The sequence below is a fragment of the Leptonychotes weddellii genome, chromosome X (assembly GCF_054177405.1).
Source record: "Leptonychotes weddellii isolate Sample4059 chromosome X, ASM5417740v2, whole genome shotgun sequence".
NCBI lineage: Eukaryota > Metazoa > Chordata > Mammalia > Carnivora > Phocidae > Leptonychotes > Leptonychotes weddellii.
The window spans coordinates 85,116,481-85,138,039 of NC_138385.1; the positions used below are offsets into that span (position 1 = coordinate 85,116,481).

Below are 21,559 nucleotides of genomic sequence, written 5' to 3' on the forward strand. Positions count from 1 at the left end.
CAAACTGGGAATAAACACATGGTAACATAATAAAAGGCAGATGTTGGGGGACTAGGTTGTTTCTTAATCATGTGGAATTAAGCTCACTGATTTTCTGGAATGCCCACGAGGCTGACGCAAATATATCACACTGGCATCAGACGGAAACACCCCACCAAAACTTTCTCAGTTAAATCTAAATTTTACACAGTAGCATAATTTATTTCCCTAAAAGAAATGAAGATCCAGAAATAACAAATACAAAGATTAGAGCCTAAACTGTATCTTTGGTGATTTAACTACCATTATCTTGTATAAATTATTTGGGCTTAGAGTTACAAGTCAACGAAAACCTCTTGAGAGACTTCCTCTTGCTGTCAGAAAGAACTGCATCTAAATCATTTTACACAAACAGGCGTCTACGGTCATGTTCTAGAATGAAGATAAATTCCCTGTGGTAAACCTTTTACTCTCTAATAGCTGGCTGTTTTTAGTAGCTTTTACACATCCTAAATACCTTCTAGAATAAGATACACTCTTTGGTTTGTAGTACTATAGCCACCTACTATTCTCCATATGCTCTAATAATTGTAAATACTTTTTTTTTTCCTATACTGAAGTCAGTTGCTTATTTATTGTGTATCCGTAATCATGAACTACACCCTTTACACGGTGGCATATATTGAACAATACCATTAAAACCAAAATGTTGGCATAATGACAATACTTCTTTAAAGCAGCACTAAATGTAGTAAAATTCCAATGCAATAATATTTAAAGAATCATTTTCCTTCCCTTCTAGCACATTTTGAACTGCACTTCAAGCTCATGAAGACATCATGATTTGCAAAGGTTCACTGTCTTCATATAAACCCTAGCGTATCTTAGATACTGCTTATTCTGAGTTTATATCTTTCACTTCAACTAGTCTCATATTATACATTATACCAATTTCTATTTAAGAAAAAAAGTTTTTTCCAAATCCTTCTCTATTTCATTCTACCTTTATTTTTGTAACACTTGTACCATCCTCACTGATGTAACCCAGCCTGAACATTAAAGTCACTCATTCATACATTCATGTAATCATCATTGCATGAAGACATTTTATGGAATCCAGACTGAAACACATATCATATGTGGCACTGTGAAGGTTATAAGCATATATAAATCAGGGTATTTGCACTCATATTTTGGAGATGGATATGAGCTCAAAGAGAAACAAACAAAAGGTCTGGATACCTTTCTCTTCCCAATTCTCTATATCCAGGTCCCTCTGGCTTCAATTTATATTCCACGACCCAAACTCTTGGGCCAAATCACAACTTACACTTTAGTTCCCCAAAATACTATACCCATACTTTGTACATAACAGTCCTTCAACAGCTTATATTATGTCCCTGCCTCTGAATCATAATCCAAATCCTCTTAATCACACAAAATAAAAAATATGTAATAGCCATTATGAACAGAGACCATGCTACACTCTTGAAATAACCATTTGAAGACACGGTATTTCATGGACTTTAACCCTTCAAACAAAGTAGTAACAGTATTTTTGTAGTTAAAAAAAGTTCTACAAACACACAGTGTGGGAATATTCAAAATAGGTTCTTTTGTTTGCAGACAAATACACTAATAAAAAAAGGACAGAGGGGTGGAAGGAGGGAGGGAAGGAGGAAGGGAAAAGAGGAGAAAGCAAAAAGGAGGCAGCAAAGAGGAGGAAAGGAAGAAATGAAAAAAGGAAAGAAAAAGAGGGAAGAGAAAAGGGGACACACACACACATTAACAAGAACATTAAGCAAACCTTTCTGAACTGGTAGAGATACAGACTCTCCAAGCAAGCATCTGCTTAACATGATTTTTGTACAGAATTCTACAAATGACAGCAACTCAAATGTTTATTTAGTGAATTGCTACAGTGCTTCATAAACTAGAGGAGAATGGGTATTACTGATAGTCTTTACCTCTTTCTTCAAGTGCTGCTTATAAAAACTAAAAACAAGGTAGAAAATTGTTCCAAAAGAAAATCTATTGGGTACAAAGGCTGAATATCTGCTTCCACTGATATTAAAGGCCTTCATTCTAAATGTAGGCAAAACTTTAGAACATGACCTGAGACACTAGATTCAATCCTTGTTATAATCATATATATACCCGAAGTGATATCTAAACCAAAACATCATAAAACTCAATTTTTAGTATTTCAATCAAGGATGTTATGATGACATAACTTCATTATATTTAATTTGTTCCTTAAATTCATAGCAATGGGGGTGTAAGACAATGACATAATGCATGGTGATTAACATAATAATAAAAAAGTGATCAAATGAAAAAAAATTACATCTCCAACTTGTTTATGAAGAGATCCTATTGCTTTCAAGTAAGTTCTGTTAATGAGAAACAAATACCTACTTCTACATTTTTATGGAATAACCATATGTGTTTATCTAAAGTCAATGCTATACACAAGTAATGTGACATAAAAAATTCAACATTACTAATATGTACTATAATCATATTTAATATGCTCTTGGTTATTAAAGTATCTAGTTCTGGTTTTCTAGTAATCACAGTGAATTAAAAATAATATTCTAGCAAAAGACACATGAAAAGCTTTGGGTTTAAATGATGTTAACTGTATTTTCAAAAAGATTTATAAAATTAAAAATAAAAAAGAAATAAGAAGAAGAAAGAACAAGGATAAGTAGCCCTCTTGGTTAATATGTGAGATCAAACATCAAAAATTGATTTTTATTCCCCGGCCTTGATGCCTCTGGTTTTATAGGTTGGACCAGGCATGAAGACTGAGCCATTTATCTTTTAAGGAGAAGATGGCAAGTGCACTCCTTTTCTACTTGATCTATGGAGATCAGTAATGATGCTCTTCAGTAAGCTACATATCTGCTTCTCTCAACAAAGGTGCCATGGTAACAGGCATCAGCTGAAATGAGTGTCAGCTATGAAAGTATATGGATAAATTAATATTATTTATTCCTAAATTGCACGCTTAATATTCAAAAATCATACAAATAAACCTTCATCCAGCTGGGTCTTAACACACATAGTGGGAGAAGCTATCTTAATTCACATTACACAGAAAAATAAATCAAACCTGCTGCTTAGTCTCATTATCTGTCCTATTTATCATTTTTACATTATGATAGAGAAAACACATTTGGCTTGGGAGGTATTAAGTAGCCATGTGACAACTATATTTGTAAATAGAGGAGAACAAGGTCTCAGAACTTCTGCCAAACTTAGAGCAGCATTTTATTACCACCCTCCCAAAATAATTATATCATTAAAATAAAAATTGATTTTGAGACAGGTCATTGAGTTTTCTCAGGTCTCTGGAGCAGAAGGAGTTATGAATTTTCCAACTGTCCCACATTTCTAGCTCTGCTCCCTTGCTACTCAAACAAACAAAGTAAATCCCAATTTAATAAAAGTTTTTCCCCCAGATTAGAATTTATATAGAATGCACCTTTCACCACTGTTTGATGGTGGGAAAAAAGTCACATTTGCACTTCAATACATCAATCTTAAATCTGACATACACAAAAAGAACTGAAAAAAATTTTATGTAACCAAGTATCATAACCAGAAAAAATTAAGTTTTTAAGATTCATTCAATATTTCTATTTTGAATAGTTTCATTTTGTTATAATACTTAGACAGCTAAGTGTTTCCCTTCTATGTGGCCAGTATCTCAAAGATCCATATTAAGTGCTTTTAATGTAAATTGCCATTGGAGAAAATAACACTGTTGTAGAAATTACCAGCTTCCTTCACGACTTGCTCCCTCTTGTACCTACAGTAACCCCCATAGGTTTCATTGCAAGTGGCAGACAAAGAAATCAAAATAACTGGTATTTGCCAGTAATCCACTCGAATTACAAAAGCCACTACATCATAATCCTGCTCTAAGGTTTTCTCCATTTAAAAAAATCCACCAAGAGGAACATATGAAATAATGTGTCAACATAGAAACATTATTTTTTCACATTGTCTACAACCACATCAATGGCAGATAAAACAGCTGTACAGTAACCAAAAAGTTCTAGAGCCAAGAGGCTCAGGAAAATTCCTTTAACTCTCAACCCTGCATCATCTCCTTGTCCATGCACAAGTACCCCTCAATTCCTCCCCAGACTTTCACCCAAGGAAGGTGGGGGGCTCATGATAGCAGACTTGTTCTCTACTTCCCTTGCATGTGGCCTTTTTCATTAGATAATCAATATGAGTTTGAAGCCTCTTAGCCTAAGGGACTGAGAATGGTTGCTGTAGCCCCATCTAGGCCATTTCATTCCTTCTCCTTTCTGAATTCCCAAGATACTTTTGTTTATCCAATTCTTGATAATCACAACACCTTGCAGCCTCTTGCACATTATCTCCTCTTTTTCTCACTGTCTCTCTAGTACTAACATACAACACATTCTAGTTCTAGCAACTAAACACATTTCTTCCTCCATTGCACTCAAAAGCTATAGCTTCAAAAATTCTGTAACCCCACATAAAATGTGAGTGTGGCAAGGCTTCATATTATCAGTCACTTATCAGACAAAATAAAACTTCATACCAGTAACAGTATTTATACAATTGCCTCATACATTTCACTCACTCCAAGTATCAACAATCAGCTGAAAACCAAGATGTCTTATAACACACAGTTTTCCATAAGTTTCAACATTATTCTATTTAGCAGCTCCTTTCCTATTACCAGTCTACCTCTATACTTTCTACTAACATGTTAGGATGTTCCTCCATGATATTTTCTTTAATAACTCTGGTGCTTTCTTTAAATACCTGCAAAATAATCCAGCAAATCAGCTGAAGTACAACACTAAAAAGAATCTGCCCTAAGCATAACTGATATTGAAATGGTAACAGTAAAGTTAACACGAAAGTAAGTCACAATGTTTCCATGCAAAAGTTAAAATGACACTCTTTATAAAAGAATATTGAAAATCATACTATAAAATGAAATAAAAGTACAAGCTTTTGGTATTGAATCCCTTCAAATTCATATTAATTGATGATATAAACCACATTTTTTCAATCTATTTTCACCTTTCTAATTCCCTGTGAATAAGCTCCATTCATTTAAAAATATGTCTGCAATATTTCCACAACACGGGCCCCCATTAATTCTCAATCTCTCCACAAATGGCACATATATGAACGTAGCACCATCACTTCAAGCCATAAAAATGAGAATAAAGGAAGATACACTGCTTACCAGAGCCTCTTTTGGTCACAACCTTCAAACTCTGAGTAAAAGTAGCATATAAGAGAATCAAGTGTGGAATCGGAGCTTTCATCTTCCAGGTTTTAAAGGCTGTTCCCTAAAGCAAAGATAAAATGAAAAACATATTTTTTTAAAAATATATAGCAATATGTTAAGATTTTTGTTTAACTTTTGATCATGCACACAATTGGGGCAATGGGTATCACAAGAGTGAAGAATGTGAACAGGATCTGTATCATGTTTTCCTTTATGTTGTGGTTGCTAAGTAAAATCCAAACAGGTAGTGCCAAAATTATTTTTCCATAAGGCCCCTAACATGTTTTAAAATCTTAAGATCCCTTAAAGGGTTTTTGAGAGTACCTAACTGCATTTAAGTAAGTGGAAACAATCCTGTCAAAAAGACTATTTCACTAACAACTTATTTCTAACATAAATTACTAAACACATTTTTTAATGTTCCATGGTACAATAGAATATGATTTTATTCTGTATCATTCTTCCCAGTCAAAAAGAAATCATAAATTCTATGCCTCTAAAGATTTAATTTTAATTTTACAACTATCTTTCAAAAATCTCTAAAAGATATTTCAAGAGAATTTTAAGACTCTGTCTCTATTGAAAATAAGTACACTGTCTCTGAAAGCTATGGAAAGATACATCATTTCTTCCTATTACAAGTACTAGAAGGGACATTAGCCTAGTATCTGGATTTCAAAAGGGGGATAGATTCCATCTGAAATTAACTGAAATGAAACACTATCTTTCTTGGAAAAATCACCCCTCTTTTATTTTTGTCTACGACTGAGATAGTAGAGGTGAAAGACTGAATTTCAAAAAGTAGCAAGTCAGAACACAGTTCAAATATATTGTCAATCCATGACAGCACAAGTTTCTTTGCAAGACAGTTGAGGACTGATCGTATTCAGCTTTCAATCACTATGACTTTATTAAAAATGAGGAAGCTGAAATGGTGGTTTGACAGTCACATATTTTGCTCTCCTACTGCCACAGATACCTCTGAATTTTTTTTACCTCTGAATATTTCTAAATGAGTAATTCATTCGCATTAATAAAAGTCTGTTAAGACACATTTTAATTCACAAAACAAAATCCCTATCTATTCACTTGCAGTAAAGTGATACCATCATCATTTTAGTCAGAAAGTCAGTGAATTTTTAAAATAAGCACTGTGAATAAGCTATTTTAACTCCAGCTCCTTTAAATGACAATAGCCTAGGCGCGCCTAGGTGGCTCAGTCTTTAAGCATCTGCCTTCAGCTCAGGTCATGGACCCAGGGTCCTGGGATCGAGCCCCACATCGGGCTCCCTACTCGGCGGGAAGCCTGCTTCTCCCTCTCCCACTCCCCCTGCTTGTTTCCCTCTCTCGCTGTGTCTCTCTCTGTCAAATAAATAAAATCTTTTTTAAAAAATGACGATAGCCTGTTTCGGTTTTCTAAAGGACTTTGAGTTCACATAAAGACACAAATGAAACCTAGTGTGAAAAGCCAACTCATCAAATGCATCTGACGAACTGCCACATTACAGTGCAAGCCTGAGTCATGGATTCCTAAACCCTGAATCCCATTTCCAAGCCACTGCACTAACTGGAGTGGCAGGAAATCTTCAAGTTGCTATCTTCAGCCTTCAGGTTAGCAGTGAGAATCAGTTTGTCTCTCAGTGGGAGTTTCATCAGCACTACCCAAACAATTCCAGGATCCAACTATACACTGCAAGACCTTCCAGCTTAACTATCTTATTACTTTACTCTTGTTCAAAATACTACTTCCCCACTCATTTCATTTCTTTAAGGCACACAAGCTAGTTCGCAATTTTATTTCTTAAAACTCAATTGGTTTGGAAAGCATCAGTTTGGTAACGTCCAGATCCTTAATTGAGCCTCTTGAAATGCTGTGTATTAGGGGAAAAAATATGTAGCAATTCACAGATTCAACATCTTGGTCAATCTACAATAATAATCTTTACAAACCTCTTTGACATAATTTATTGTATCTTATCTTGAAAGACAGATCAAATATATCTAGTCATAGACATCCAAGCTTTGCTGTACTTGTTGCATGATTAAAATCCTTACCCACAAATCCCAATGCCAACTATATATAAATATAGTGATGTTGTTATGTACATTCTTATTGTCACATGGTGGTTCATCCTATCAATGACCTAATTTCAAGTAGCTTCAAATTATGGATGGATGGACCTGAAATTATCTGCCTATTTCCTATTAATACCATCACCATATGACGCCATGTGAACCACTACTAAACCTTACACAAAATGAACATATTACAGTGGTTATGAGCAATCAGTCAGTCTAGGTCCTTATTCCACTTTCACCACCTATTAGGGGTGTCATTTTGGGCAAATAAACTCTCTGTGACTAGTTTCTTCATTTGAAAAATAGGTATCACTACAGTATATAGCATAGTACCTGGAAGAGCACTGGCACACACAACGAAGTCAAGAAATGAAAGCTGCGGTTGTTACTGTTTACACTGCAGTTGACTGCTGTTACCATGACTGTTAACACTCTCATAGACACAACTCACATCCTCTCACCTGAGACACTTCCTAGATATACCAGCTTTCTTTACATCCTACCTCAAGCTATTAGCTTATCACTTTAATTATACGTCTTTCTATCTTCCCAGACTTGAAGTCCCATCAGGGTGAATATGTTTAATTCATCTTTTTATTTCCAATGCTCAGTAAATTTTAGCTGAAAAAGTGAATGAATGACAGACTGAATGTGGCTGCTATTACATGAAGTTGAATTCTGGCATTCAAACTCATCATTTGGTAAACATTTATTAAGCATATCCTAGTTACAAGATGCTGTGCTATGGTGTAGTGGGGACACAAAGACAATGCAATGCACTCTAATAAAGAAGGCTTGTAGACCAATAAAGGAGACAAATGCTTACCTACTTAATTAGACCGGCCCTATTGCCATATGGTGAGTATAATGTGCTGAGGGAGTAGAGGGAGGCATCTATTAATTCTACTTCAGGTTGGTCTGGCGAAGTCACAGCAAAGAGCTTTCAGAGGAAGAAGCATTTCAGTTAGGTCATAAAGGAAAGTGTTTTTTTTGTTTTTTTTGTTTTTTAAGGTAAAGGGACTTCTGGGTCTAGGATAAAGTAGAAGTGAAACTGTCACTCTGGTAGGAAGAATAATGCCTGCCCACAAACACGTTCACATCCTGAAACTAGTGAACATGTTACCTCACATGTCAAAGGGATTTTGCTGATGTGGTTAAATTAAGGATTTTGCGATGGGAGATTATGATTCAAGTAAGCTCAACGCAATAAAAAGCATCCTTATAAAAAGGCAGTGAAAGAATGATATTCATAGAGACAGATTATAAGGATGGAGGCAAAGGTCAGAGATTGGAGTGATGCACGCTAAAGATGGAGGAACAGGACATGTGCCAAGGAATGACTTTGGCCAAAACAAGCTGGAAAAGGCAAGGAAGCAGATTCTCCCCTAGAACTTCTAGAAAATATGCAGTCATACCAACACCTTGATTTTAACCAAGTGAGTCCAATGCATTTTGAACTTCTAACCACCATAATGATAACATTAAAAATTGGGGTTGTTTTAAACCACTTAATTTGTGGTAATATGTCACAGGAGCAAAATGAAACTAATACAGAAAGGATGTGAAATGGCAGGTTCCAGTAACAAAGTATAAATAAACCACAGGTTGTGAGCTATAGTGACAGAAATTAAAGATGTCAGGGGTGCTGGGTGGCTCAGTCAGTTGAGCGTCTGACTCTTGATTTCAGCTTAGGTCATGACCTCAGGGTCATGAGATCGAGTAACACATCAGGCCTGGCACTGGGCGTGAAGCCTGCTTAGGATTCTCTCCCCCTATCCCTTTGCCCCTCCCCCATCCCTGCTCTCGCACACACACTTTCTAAAAAAAATTAAAAAACATAAAAATATTTAAAAAAAATAAAGATGTCAATGTGAGATTGTTAATAGCAAGCTATGCTAGGTAAGAATCTGGGACTTTTTCCTCATGCCCCCTACAATGTTTTTCACTCATATACTGTCTAACTTCATCCAAGAATATTTCGTGCAGCTTCACTTTCTTAACCTCTTTATCATGAAAACATTCTGTACACTGAATGTTTCCTCAGAATACACATGACGACTCACCTGAAATTCTGATCTATCCCCTTTCCACACAATCCTAGGAATTCTTTGCAGTATAGACAACGAAGAACCAATGGATGCTTGTAAGTGAAAAATCTTAACTGTTTTAGAAAGCATAGTCTAAAGGTGGAAGAAACTAGTTAGCAGGCAGTGGTATAGGAAGATGAAGAAGGAGGTCTGCCTTAATACAGTAGAGATAAATGCTGAAAAAACAATGTATTTGGGAATAACAAGAGTTCAGGGATATTAAAGGAAGTGGCATTAAAAGCAAGCTTTGAAAGTGGGTCTGAGGCATTTATTTTGAGCAACTAGGTCTATTACGATCCTATTTACCAATATATAGAAACAAAAAAGACATTTTACACACTGAGGATGGAGAAGTATATGAAATTATATTTGAGGCACATCAATTTTAAACAGCCTGTGGAATCTCCTACTAGAATTATCTTGTAGTTAATTAAAAATATTAGCCAGAAGCTCAGTGTAAAGATGGAAAATGATAATATTGTAATTTTAGCTGAAGTTAAAGACATGGGTTACAATAAATGGGAAGAAAGCACAGAAAACACAGAGGAGAGGGCTTACATTTTCACCTCTGGAGCCTACAAATGTTTATGAGACAGCAAAGGGACTCAAAGGGAGAAGAAGGGAAAAAATCAGACAGTAAAGGGAGACCTTACGTATTATAAGGATAAAAAAAGACAAACCTAGCTTTAGATTTAAGATACTGCCACTGATACTGGCTACTCCTTTGATTAAACAAATGGGAGCATAATCAGAGAATTTAATGAGGAAAATAAGCTTCATTTGCTTGTTCCTAAATGGTAAGACGCGGAGTCCATAGTTCAGAGTAGAGAAGCTGAGGGATAACTTAGTTGAGAATGAAGAAGATCTAAACTGAAGGCAAGAGAAGCAGAGCCAGAGGAAGGTGAATCTAGAAAGGAGAGATATTAGTATGGGCAAGTTGGGACACCCTTTACAAGCAGAAGGGAAAAAAGTATACAGGATGAATACAAAGTCCAGTTTGGAAGTAAAGTGGAGGGAAGTGGCACGGTTTGTTTTATTCCATTTTCATTGTAAAGCATACAGAACTGGTTTTAGAATGAGAACGAAGCGGGTTAAGAGTCTTACTGTAGGTTAGGTTAAGCAAACAACTTCGTATCTTTAAGTCTCAGTTTTCTCATCTACAAAACATGGACATGAGTATGTGAGATATTTATTTCATTTTAGTTTAGTTCATTGTTGACATACCATTCCCAAATAGTGAGGGAGCAAATTCCTACTTCAAACTTTTATAACCTTTAAAGAATTGTCTTTATGGTATCTACCACAGTGTTTAACAATGACATTTCACTATATACATTTTAAAATGCTGTCTTCCTAGGTCTCCTTTCTCTCCACTCTTGCCTGGTATGGAAAAATTGTGCTCGAAAAATGGTCCATTATATTTTATTTAGTCCTTAAAGTTTTTACGTTGCTAAACTCAAAAGTATACCATTTTCCACTCTTATACGTATCCATTTGTGCATGACACAAAGTATTTTACCCGGCACAATTTACATAAAGCAATTCATGTTAAAGCTGTGGTAAATATTTCCTATGGAGATGATAAACAGAGGTTCTTAAAGACTCTGCAACTAAAAGTTACCAAAAAAGCAAAATATTTAAAATTAGCCCCAGAGAAATGTGTTTCTTCTGTCATGAACTTACGACAATTACTTTTTTTCTAATTTAAATACTATTAGGCAACATATAGTACACATCATTAGTTCCAGATGTAGTGTTCAATAATTCGTCATTTGTGTATAACACCTAGTGCTTATCAAAATTATCCTCAGGAAAATCAACCACTCAGAATTTATGAAGACATCTAAACATTTACTTTTAAATTTGAGTGCCTACCATGTTTCAGATACTGTTTTAAGTATTAAGAATACAAAACCATTAGGAAATGGTCACTGTAGCTAAGGAAGAAAGACATGAGAAATCAATGATTATACCAAAGGGATAGGTGTCAGACGAATTCTCAAGTCTATGGAACATGCTCAGTACAGCCTGGAGGGGTCATGAAAACAATCTCGGAGAAATGTGACATTTGAGCTAACTTTGGGCAAGGGTAGAAAGGGTTTAAAAAGTGATGGACAATAGATGCAGGTAGAAGAGAATAAAAAGAGTGCAAGATGCATCTGAAAAACCACTAGTGAAAATAAAACTATATACTTGACAACCTATTCAATATGGGTTGAAGAGTAGGCAAGTGTGTATGTTTAGATCATCAAAATGAAGTATTAAGTCATTAGAAAATTGTTTACAAAATGGTCCTGGTAAACCAAGTTCTGGTTTTTGTTTTTTTAACACAATCCTAACCAGAAGATCATTCATTCCTAAAGAGCCTGGCTGGCAAGAGAATGTTAAAGTTCCTGACCTTATAACTAAGACCAGTAATGATACGCAGAAGTTAATTCATAACCTGGCTAAAAGACCAAAATGTCAGTAAGATCATCAGTCATATGGTTCTTGACAAATTTCCCTATAAGGTCATAAGAATATGATAATGAACAGTCAAATAACTCTGTTCAAAATGAATGGCTTCCGTATTTACATAATGTCCTGAGAATTATACATAGAATAGTTTGCTGTACAGCAACCTGGCGTAAAATGCTACGGAATGTTCTGCAAACAGACTGGAGTAGTGGCTGCAGTTACGGTGGAATAACTGGCACACCTACTGAGTGGCACCAGGGAAGTCTGAAAACTTGTAGAAGGATCCTGTACCTTTAGAAAGGGCTTGGTTCTCATGAAATCTGAACCGCATCCTTGAGCGGGTGGGAAGCCAATGGTGTTTGCAGAAGTGAATGTCATAACCAGCTTTGTATTAGAAAGAACAAACTGTAATCTGCTAAGAAAGTAAGATCAATAATATAAACGAAATCAAAAGTGAAAAAGATGATATAAAATATACAATGACAAAAAATTTAGAACACTTTTGGGCGCCTGGGTGGCTCAGTTGGTTGAGCGACTGCCTTCAGCTCAGGTCATGATCCTGGAGTCCTGGGATCGAGTCCCGCATCGGGCTCCCTGCTCATCGGGGAGTCTGCTTCTCCCTCTGACCCTCCTCCCTCTCATGCTCTCTCTATCTCGTTCTCTCTCAAATAAATGAATAAAATCTTTAAAAAAAAATTTAGAACACTTTTAATTTTACTTAATTTGAAAATCTTACAGAATGGATTTCTGGGAATGTAAATTATGAAAATCTGCTAAACAAAAACAATCATAAATCTAACAAAAACATTTAAAAATTCTAAATACCATTACAGTATAAACTCCTAAATTCTGACTACAGTAAATACCACAGATGAGCACCTGCAAACTTTCAAAGAACACAAGGAACAGAAAACCATGGTTATGGTTGTAAAAACATGGAAAATCTTTTTTTTTTTTTTCACAGAAAACCTTTTTAAAAAAGACAAAACAAATGATCAGAACTCATATAAGGAATTTAATAAACTTTGTAAAATGAGAGTAACACTGGCAAGGGTTGTTTAGGTTACTACTATTACTTAGCTTTTTTCTATAAGTCCTAGGCAGTGAAATGAACCAGAAAGAGTAATAGCTATAAATATAAGTATTAGAAAAAGGCAAACACACAATTTTCAGTATTTATAGATTATGATTATAAAAACATTAAAAAACGTCATTCCATTATAAACTGAAAAATAATGTGCTTCAAGATAAAAATATTAACCACTTTGTCAATACTGACAAAAAATGTCAAATTTTTCCAAACTGGTGTTATTCACTTCTAGTCAAAATCCAAACAGAATTTTTGTTTCTTGAGAAATAAAATCTAAAATTTGACTGGAAAAATAAACAAGAGAAATTTAGAAAAGATAAATTAAGTAGGACTTGCCTGCAAGATACCAAAATACATTTTAATTCTAGGCTAGTTAAAATGGTACAGCCACAAAAATGACTTATCAATGAAAAATACATATACAACACTATACCAGATATCAGAATATCTAACAATATATGATAAAGGGAGCATTATCACTAAACAAATGAAATCGGCCTGTGATAGTAAAAACCTAAAGTGGCCCTCAAGACTCCTACCCCCTGGTATTCACACCCTATAGAATCCTGTACCCCTGTCAGTATGAGTGAGGACTATAAATCTAAGAGAGTATCACTCTCATTATTAGGCTGTGTTATATGGCAGAAGTGAAGATGTTCTGCAGTTGTAAATAAATCAACTAATAAGTTGACTTTAAGTTAATCCCAAGGGAGACTACACTCAGTGGGCTCAGGCTAATCAGGTGGCCCTTTAAAAAAGGTGTCTAGAGGTCACAGATAGAAGATGTCAGAGAATTAAGAAGCAGCAGAGATGCTCTCCTACTGGCACTGAAGAACAAACTGCCACGTCATGGAGAGAATCACATGTCATGGAATGGTTTGTGGCCTCTAGGAGCTGAGGTCCTCAATCCTACAACCACAAAGAACTGAATTCTGCCAAAAACCACATCAACTTGGAGGAGGAAGACCCCAGGTCTCAGGTGAGAGTTCAGCCTCGCTGATACCTTGGTTTCGGTCTTGTGAGACTCTGAAAAGAGGACCCAGCTAATCTGTGCCCAGACTCCTAACCCACAGAAGTGGTGTGAGAAGACATTTGTATCATTTTAAGCTGCTAGATTTGTAGTAATTTGTTATGCATTAATAGGTAACTAATATATCACTTAAATACTCATAAACCCAGGTAGAGATTTATGTCAATAGATATGTAATAAAGTATCATTGAAGTATCTAATCACTAAAAAGAAGTACTATTAAATTGTAGGGAATGGCTCTAAGATACAATATTATTCAGGCTTCACAAATAGTTTTGAAGTTTATCACTTGGATTACAGTCACAACAAAATGCTAAGAGATAAAAGCAAAATACAATGCTGTATAGAGAATGATTCATATTATGAATAATAGGGATATAGATAAATGGCAAGAAAAAAAATTACCTCACAGCATATGATCTTTGCAATCGTTAAGTAATTATACTAAATTTTAGGTTTCCTCCTTATTGTTATACGGATGCCCAATTAAAAAAAATGAGTATCTACTGCTTTTCATAAAAATATACACATTTTTATATCCCTTTAAAATTTCCTTAGAAGAGGATTTAAGATAAGGAATAGCACAGAGGACCACAGGGAAGGGAGGGAAAACTGAACGGAAAGAAATCAGAGAGGGAGACAAACCATGAGAGACTAGGACTCTGGAAAACAAACTGAGGGTTACAGAGGGGAGGGGGCTGGGGGAAATGGGGTAACCGGGTGATGGGTATTAAGGAGGGCAGGTGTTGTGATGAGCACTGGGTGTTATATACAACTAATGCATAGTTGAACACTACATCGAAAACTAATGATGTACTATATGCTGGCTAACTGAACATAATAAAAAAAAAGGTTTAGGCCGCCTGGGTGGCTCAGTTGGTTAAGCGACTGCCTTCAGCTCAGGTCATGATCCTAGAGTCCCGGGACTGACTCCCACATGGGGCTCCCTGCTCAGCAGGGAGTCTGCTTCTCCCTCTGACCCTCCTCCCTCTCATGCTCTCTGTCTCTCATTCTCTCTCTCGCAAATAAATAAAATTAAAAAAAAATTTTTTTTTTAAATAAAAAAATAAAAATAAAGGTTTTAAGGTTTTAGGTATCCATCAATAGATGAATGGATAAAGAAAGAGTGAGATACACACACACACATACACACAATGGAATATTAATCAACCTTAAAGAAGAAGAAAATAATTTGCAACAACATGGATGGAACTTAGAGCATTATTCTAAATGAAATAAGCCAGGAACCGAAAGACAAATACTGCATGATCTCATGAAATCTGAAAAAATCAAACTCATAGGAAGTAGAAAACAGAATGGTGGTTGCCAGAGACTGGGGGTGGCGACAATGAGGAGATATTAGTTAAACGGTACAGAGGTTAGGTTATGCAGGATGAATAAGGTCTAAGGATATAATATACAGTATGGTGACCATAGTTATTAATACTGCACTGTACACTTAAAATTTGCTAGGAGAGTAAAAAAATGTTCTCATAACACAATAAATGACAGTTACGTGAGGTGATGAATATGTTAATTAACTTGACTGTAGTAATCATTTCACAATGTATATGTTTATCAAAACATCAAGTGATATACCCTAAATATATACATATTTGTCAACTACACCTCAATATAACTGGAAAATTTTTAAAAAAAGCTTTTACAGAATGAAATTATCTCAAATTGGTCAAGAATCTGGATAAATTCTTATTATTTTAATTCTGTAAGTCAAAACCATATACATGTCTCAATTTAAGAGTCATCCAGATAAACTACATTGTGCTAAATATTTTGTCACTACAATAATTTCTAATATTCTCAGTCATAAGATCCACTTAAATGGGTCACTAATAGAAACACTACAATAGCAGTCAGAATCTAATTAAAATAGATTCTGAACAAAAAGATACAAACCCATACACACAAACCTACACATTTCCTGGTGTGTTTACAATACCTATTAAATTGTTCCAAGCAGATAATAGACAGTAAGTATGTAATGGATAACTGAAGGAATAAAATATGTACTGTAGATGCATCCACAGGATAGTACTTAAATGAAATATTTGAGGTACTGGAATGAACAAAAGAGATTACTGGATCATCTTTTGATGGAAAGGTGGAGCTTCTAGGGACTACCTGACCCAACCTGTGCACCTTTGTCTGTAGACATGGTATTTCACAACTCTGAAAACGTAACTTCTAGAAAGTTAACAGCAATGCAAGTAATTCTTGCCCATAGAAATGGAAATTATTTGTGGTCTGGTGAGATGCAACTGATCACTGCCCTGTGTACAGACCAGTTGTGGCAAATCCATTCCAAAATTCTTTTACTGCATATAAATTTGTGGTTCTCTGACATCTCCTCTAAACCAGTTGTAACATGTCCTCCAGTTCCTTTGTTAGTGAATTAAATTAATCTTTGACATGTGCTCATTTTGTATCTTTATGACCCTTGGGTTTTTGAAAATTATGCTTGAGAACTACATTTATTATAATAAAGTTAATCAATGAATACTTTAAGATAAGCAAAGTATTTTTTAAAGGGTTTTTTTTTTAGGATTTTATTTATTTATTTGACAGAGAGAGACACAGCGAGAGCAGGAACACAAGTAGGGGGAGTGGGGGGAGAGGGAGAAGCAGGCTTCCCGCGGAGCAGGGAGCCCGATGCAGGGCTTGATCCCAGCACCCTGGGATCATGACCTGAGCCAAAGGCAGACGTTTAACTACTGAGCCACCCAGGCGTCCCATATTTTTAAAAGTTTAAAAGAAGAAATTACGATAAGCTACCTTTGGTTAGATTTTATATTCTAGTCAATGCTTAGTATCATGTTTTAATCAGAAACCATGTGAACAACAACATAAAGACAACTTCAAGGCAGTTAAATAAGAAACCAGTGAAATTACAAATATGCATAGAAAACACTATAATCAATAAGAACTAACTGTATTTTGAGTCACTAGGCCTTTCTCTCTACTTTGGAAAGGCAGAAGAATCACTCTTAGAGGAATGGTGGCTGGGATGCAGCTTCCTAGAAAAAGGTCTCTGTATCAAGGTCATTTGAAAATGATGTAATCATCCCTTACAAAGTCCAGACTTGCTTAGTGTAACCAGCTACCCCTCAAAAAATCCCTGGGACTAGCTGATGGTCTGCAAAGAGAGACCTGAATAAATATACAGTGAAGGGGATTAAGGGCATGCACTGAAGAGTATAATGCCTGTGTTTGAAGTACAGCTTAACTTCTTACCATTGTGCAAACGTGGATAAATTAATAATACTTAATATCTCTACACCTCTGTCCTCCCATCTGTAAAGTGGGCAGGGGAACAGTCTCAGAGGATTATTGCAAAAATTAAATACAATAATGTATGATTAGCATTAAACACTGATGCTTAGTTGAGTGTGTATTACCCTTTATTACTATAAATCACAGGACTATGGTTAATTCAGCTAAGGCTGAATTACCATACATAGTAATTCCAGTTTAACACTACTGGGAATTATTGGGGGAATGGAAATATTCCATATGCTGCCAGAAATTTCTGTAAAACTCAGTAGAACTCATACTTATTTGGTGACAGGAGAAAATCCAGTAGATGGATGAACCTGACTAGCTAAAATGGAAAGTGCACTGTGCACGAGAATAGAGAACATAAATAAAAACACTACACGGTTTCCATCTGCTACTTTTCTAATTCACCTTTCTTACGCCTTTCATATTCATCATGCCCTCTACTGTAATTCAGCTGCAAAGCTCATACTGAAGAAAGTTTTTGGGTTCCAAAGTCAGCAGATTGGATGAGGTAAGTGACAAAACCAGGGAAGAAAAGCAAATATATTGCATCATTGCTCTTCTGGGCTGCATACATGACCCTAGCTGAGTGGATCTGCCCTCCTTTGTGAATTCTTCCTGCCAATATATTCAATGGATAGTTAGATAAACCTGACCCTTATCACATTTTGGTTTGTTTAAAATTCAACATACTGAAGAAACTTACTGCAACTCTCAAGAAAACATGGCTTTATGTTAATCAGACCCCGTCTTTGATGTTTGTTATATGTGGCATAAAGTTTTTTAAAATTTTATTTTTCCAGTTAAACTCCACATACCCATAGCCATAACAACTTGCAAAGAGAGAAGAATACTGGGAGAAAAGCTAAGACAGTGCTCCTCAACCTTGCCTGCATTTTAGGATCACTTGGGGAGCTTTCAAAGAGACTGATAACCTGGGTAATCCCAAAGCTGATGATGCACGGACCACACTTTGAAAAGCAAACATCTAAGCAAGTCTATTTTTTAGAGCTCCCTATGGCAGGGTTTTCTCAACCCCACTGCTATTAACATGTTAGGCCAGATAATTCTTTGTTTTAGGGGGCTATCCTGTGCATTGTAGGATGTGTGGCAACATTCATGGCCTCTACCCACTAGATGCTAGTAGTACCTTCCCTGAGTTGTCACAAGCAAAAATGTCTCCAAACATTGCCAAATGATCTGTGGCAGGGATGGTACCTTCCTATCATAAGTTCATGTGAGTAGTCAGAATACTAAGCTCTAACCAACAGAAAACTCAGTTCTAAGGCCCTGGAACAAAGTACAATTAGTTATCTTTTGTAAAGGTGCTCAGTAGCCACCCCTAGGTACTATGCAGTGAGAACTTGACCACTGAAGTTGCCAGGAAAAGAAATATAAGCATTTGTCCGATCTGCTAATAGGTCATTAGAATTCTCATAAAGGAAACAAAAAACAATGATAAAGCTTTGTAATTTAAAAAAAAAAAAAGCTGTTAAAACTGAAAGTGAATGCATCTGTTCAAGACAAAATAATGGCCCCCAAAGATGTTCATGTCTTAATCCCCAAATTCATTGAATATGTTATCTTCCATGGGAAAAGGGACTTTGCAGATTTGATTCATTTAAGGATTGTACCATGGGAGAGATTATCCTGGATTCCAAAGTGGGTCCAATGTAATCACAAGAATCATTGTAAGAAAGTGACAAGATTATTAAAGTTAGGGAGAAGGGCATGTGATAACAGAAGTGGAGATTAGGGTGATGAAGCCATGAGCCAAGAAATGTCAGCAACCACTAGAAGCCACAAGATTAAAGGAATAGATTCTGTCCTGGAGTCCCCAGAAGAACCAGCCCGGAAGACATCCTGATTACAGCCCTGTAAGTTACATTTCATATCTCTAATCTTCCAAAATGAAAGAGAATAAATTTGTGTTATTTGTGCCACGAAGTATGTGATAAGCTGTTAGAGCTAGTAAAGAAAGCTAGTACAACAGTGAAGAAGCCAGAAACATGAAAGAAATACTCTGCTTATCAAAAACAACTGTTAACCTTTGTTGACCACTTACTAAATGCCATGCATGGGGCGCCTGGGTGGCTCAGTTGGTTAAGCGACTGCCTTCGGCTTAGGTCATGATCCTGGAGTCCCTGGATCGAGTCCCGCATCGGGCTCCCTGCTCGGCAGGGAGTCTGCTTCTCCCTCTGACCCTCCCCCCTCTCATGTGCTCTCTCTCTCATTCTCTCTCTCTCAAATAAATAAATAAAAAATCTTTAAAAAAAATAAAAAATAAATGCCATGCATGAATCTAAGAATTTTACATGGACTATTTTGTTAATCTTTACAAATTTTCAATCACATAGATGCTACTGTCTATATAAAGTACCTTGCCCAAGGTCACACAACTAGAAAATTAGTTTCCATGTCTTCTACTGACAGTATTTTAAATAGTCAAAAATATGTAAAACAGAGTTAGTTCTGAGACTTCTGATGCAAATGTATCCACAAATAAAACCATATAGGATCCACATCTAGTGGTCCACCTGCAGGCAGTGCTACTATTTCTTTGGACAGTGTCTGCTTACAGAATCCCTGCATGGAGTGAAATTCTATCCATGTGCTACTTACGTGCTTTTCAACTAGGCATCTGCTATATTCACTCAACCCCAAGGTTTTCACTATCTGAGGCTCCTATTTCTTTATTGCAGGAGCTACACTACCTCCTCAAAGAGAATATACAGTGCTGTATGCCTGTGTGATCTGGTTGCTTCTTAACTTCCCAACACTTAGCATACAGCTTTCCTTGCTTGAGGTTCTTCTAAGAATGACTGTTGTTCTTCCCACCACCACTACACTGCCACAAGTTCAGAAGATACAGAGGTCAAACAGCATTTAGTATTGACTACTTTCCACAATCTATTCAGCAGTTCTATGTATCATCTTGCTCTTTTAGGCTTTAATAGATGTATGAACTTGTTAACCAACATATGCCATGCACTATCCTAGACACTGGAGTACTAGAGACATAACAGGAAACAAGATCAAGAACCTTCCTTCACCAAGCTTACATTCTTGGTTGTAAAACACAGGCAGACAAGGAATATATTTCATTTAATAATAAATGAGAGGAAAATTAAACAGTACTTCAGGAATGAGAATGATGTGGTATAGAAGTTACTGTTTTAATTTCTTAAATTAATTTCTTAAAGGTTCTGACTATCACTTGGGATTTAAATCATGAGAAAGCAGTCACCTGTGAATATGGGGGGGAAACATCCCAGGAAAAGGATGAGCATATGCAAAAGCTATGACAGCAGAACAAGTTCTTAATAGGTGCACAACGGAAAGAACGTCAATATGATTGGGGCTGACCAGACATGAGGGAGGTGGGAACTAGGTGAAGCATGAAGAACAGGATGGGACCAATAAATGGAAGCACTTATATTTTATTTGTACTGCAAAGTCATCCAGAGTTTATACAGTACTCTTTTGGGTTGAATTGGGTCACCCAAAAGAATATGTTGAAGTACTAACCCTGGATACCCATATATATGACCTTATTTGAGAAGAGAGCCTTTGCAGATGTAACCAAGTTTAGATGAGATCATGCTAGACTAGGGTGGACCTTAAATCCAATTACTGGTGTCCTTACAAAGAGAGACACACAAGCACTCACAGGGAAGAAGGCCATGTAACAAAGGAGGCAGAGATTGGACTCATGCATCTGTTCAAGCCAAGGAGAACTAAGGATTGTTGTTAACTGTAAGAAGCCCAAAAGAGACAAGGAAGGATCATCTGCAAGAGCCTTGAGAGACACGATGGCCCTGCAGACAACTTGATTTTGGACTTCTAGCCCCCAAAACTGTGAGAATAAGTGTGTTGTTTTCAGCTACCCAGTTTGTGGTAATTTTGTTGATGCAGTCATGGGGAACTAATACTGGTACTAATAAGATAATACACATTATTTAAAAGTTTGCCTTGACTACCATGTTAAGAATAGACTATAATGGAACAAAACTAGGAAAAAGGGATACTAATTAGGTTGGAGGCTAATGCAGTGGTTCAGACAAGCACAGATAGTGGTTTAGAGTACAGTTCTAACAAAGGTAATGCTGCAAAATCCTCAGACTTGATGTACATTTTAGAGAAAATACCAATAGGAGTAACTAATATGTTGGATGTGTCAGTGAGTTAAAATGAAATCAAAGATCATTCCCAGGTCTGGCCAGGAAGTAGAGGTATACTGTGTTACCATT

At 36.2% G+C, this 21,559-nt stretch overlaps 1 protein-coding gene across 1 annotated transcript in view; it reads right to left on the reverse strand.

Moving 5' to 3' along the window:
- LOC145717739 (interleukin-1 receptor accessory protein-like 1) overlaps nucleotides 1-21,559 on the reverse strand; it is a 952,714-nt gene that overhangs the window by 765,508 nt on the left and 165,647 nt on the right. Inside the window, exon 2 of the mRNA XM_081807968.1 lies at nucleotides 5,225-5,330. Within this exon, the coding sequence (XP_081664094.1) occupies nucleotides 5,225-5,306 (82 nt within the window). The 5' untranslated portion in view covers nucleotides 5,307-5,330. The remainder of the gene's footprint in view (nucleotides 1-5,224; nucleotides 5,331-21,559) is intronic.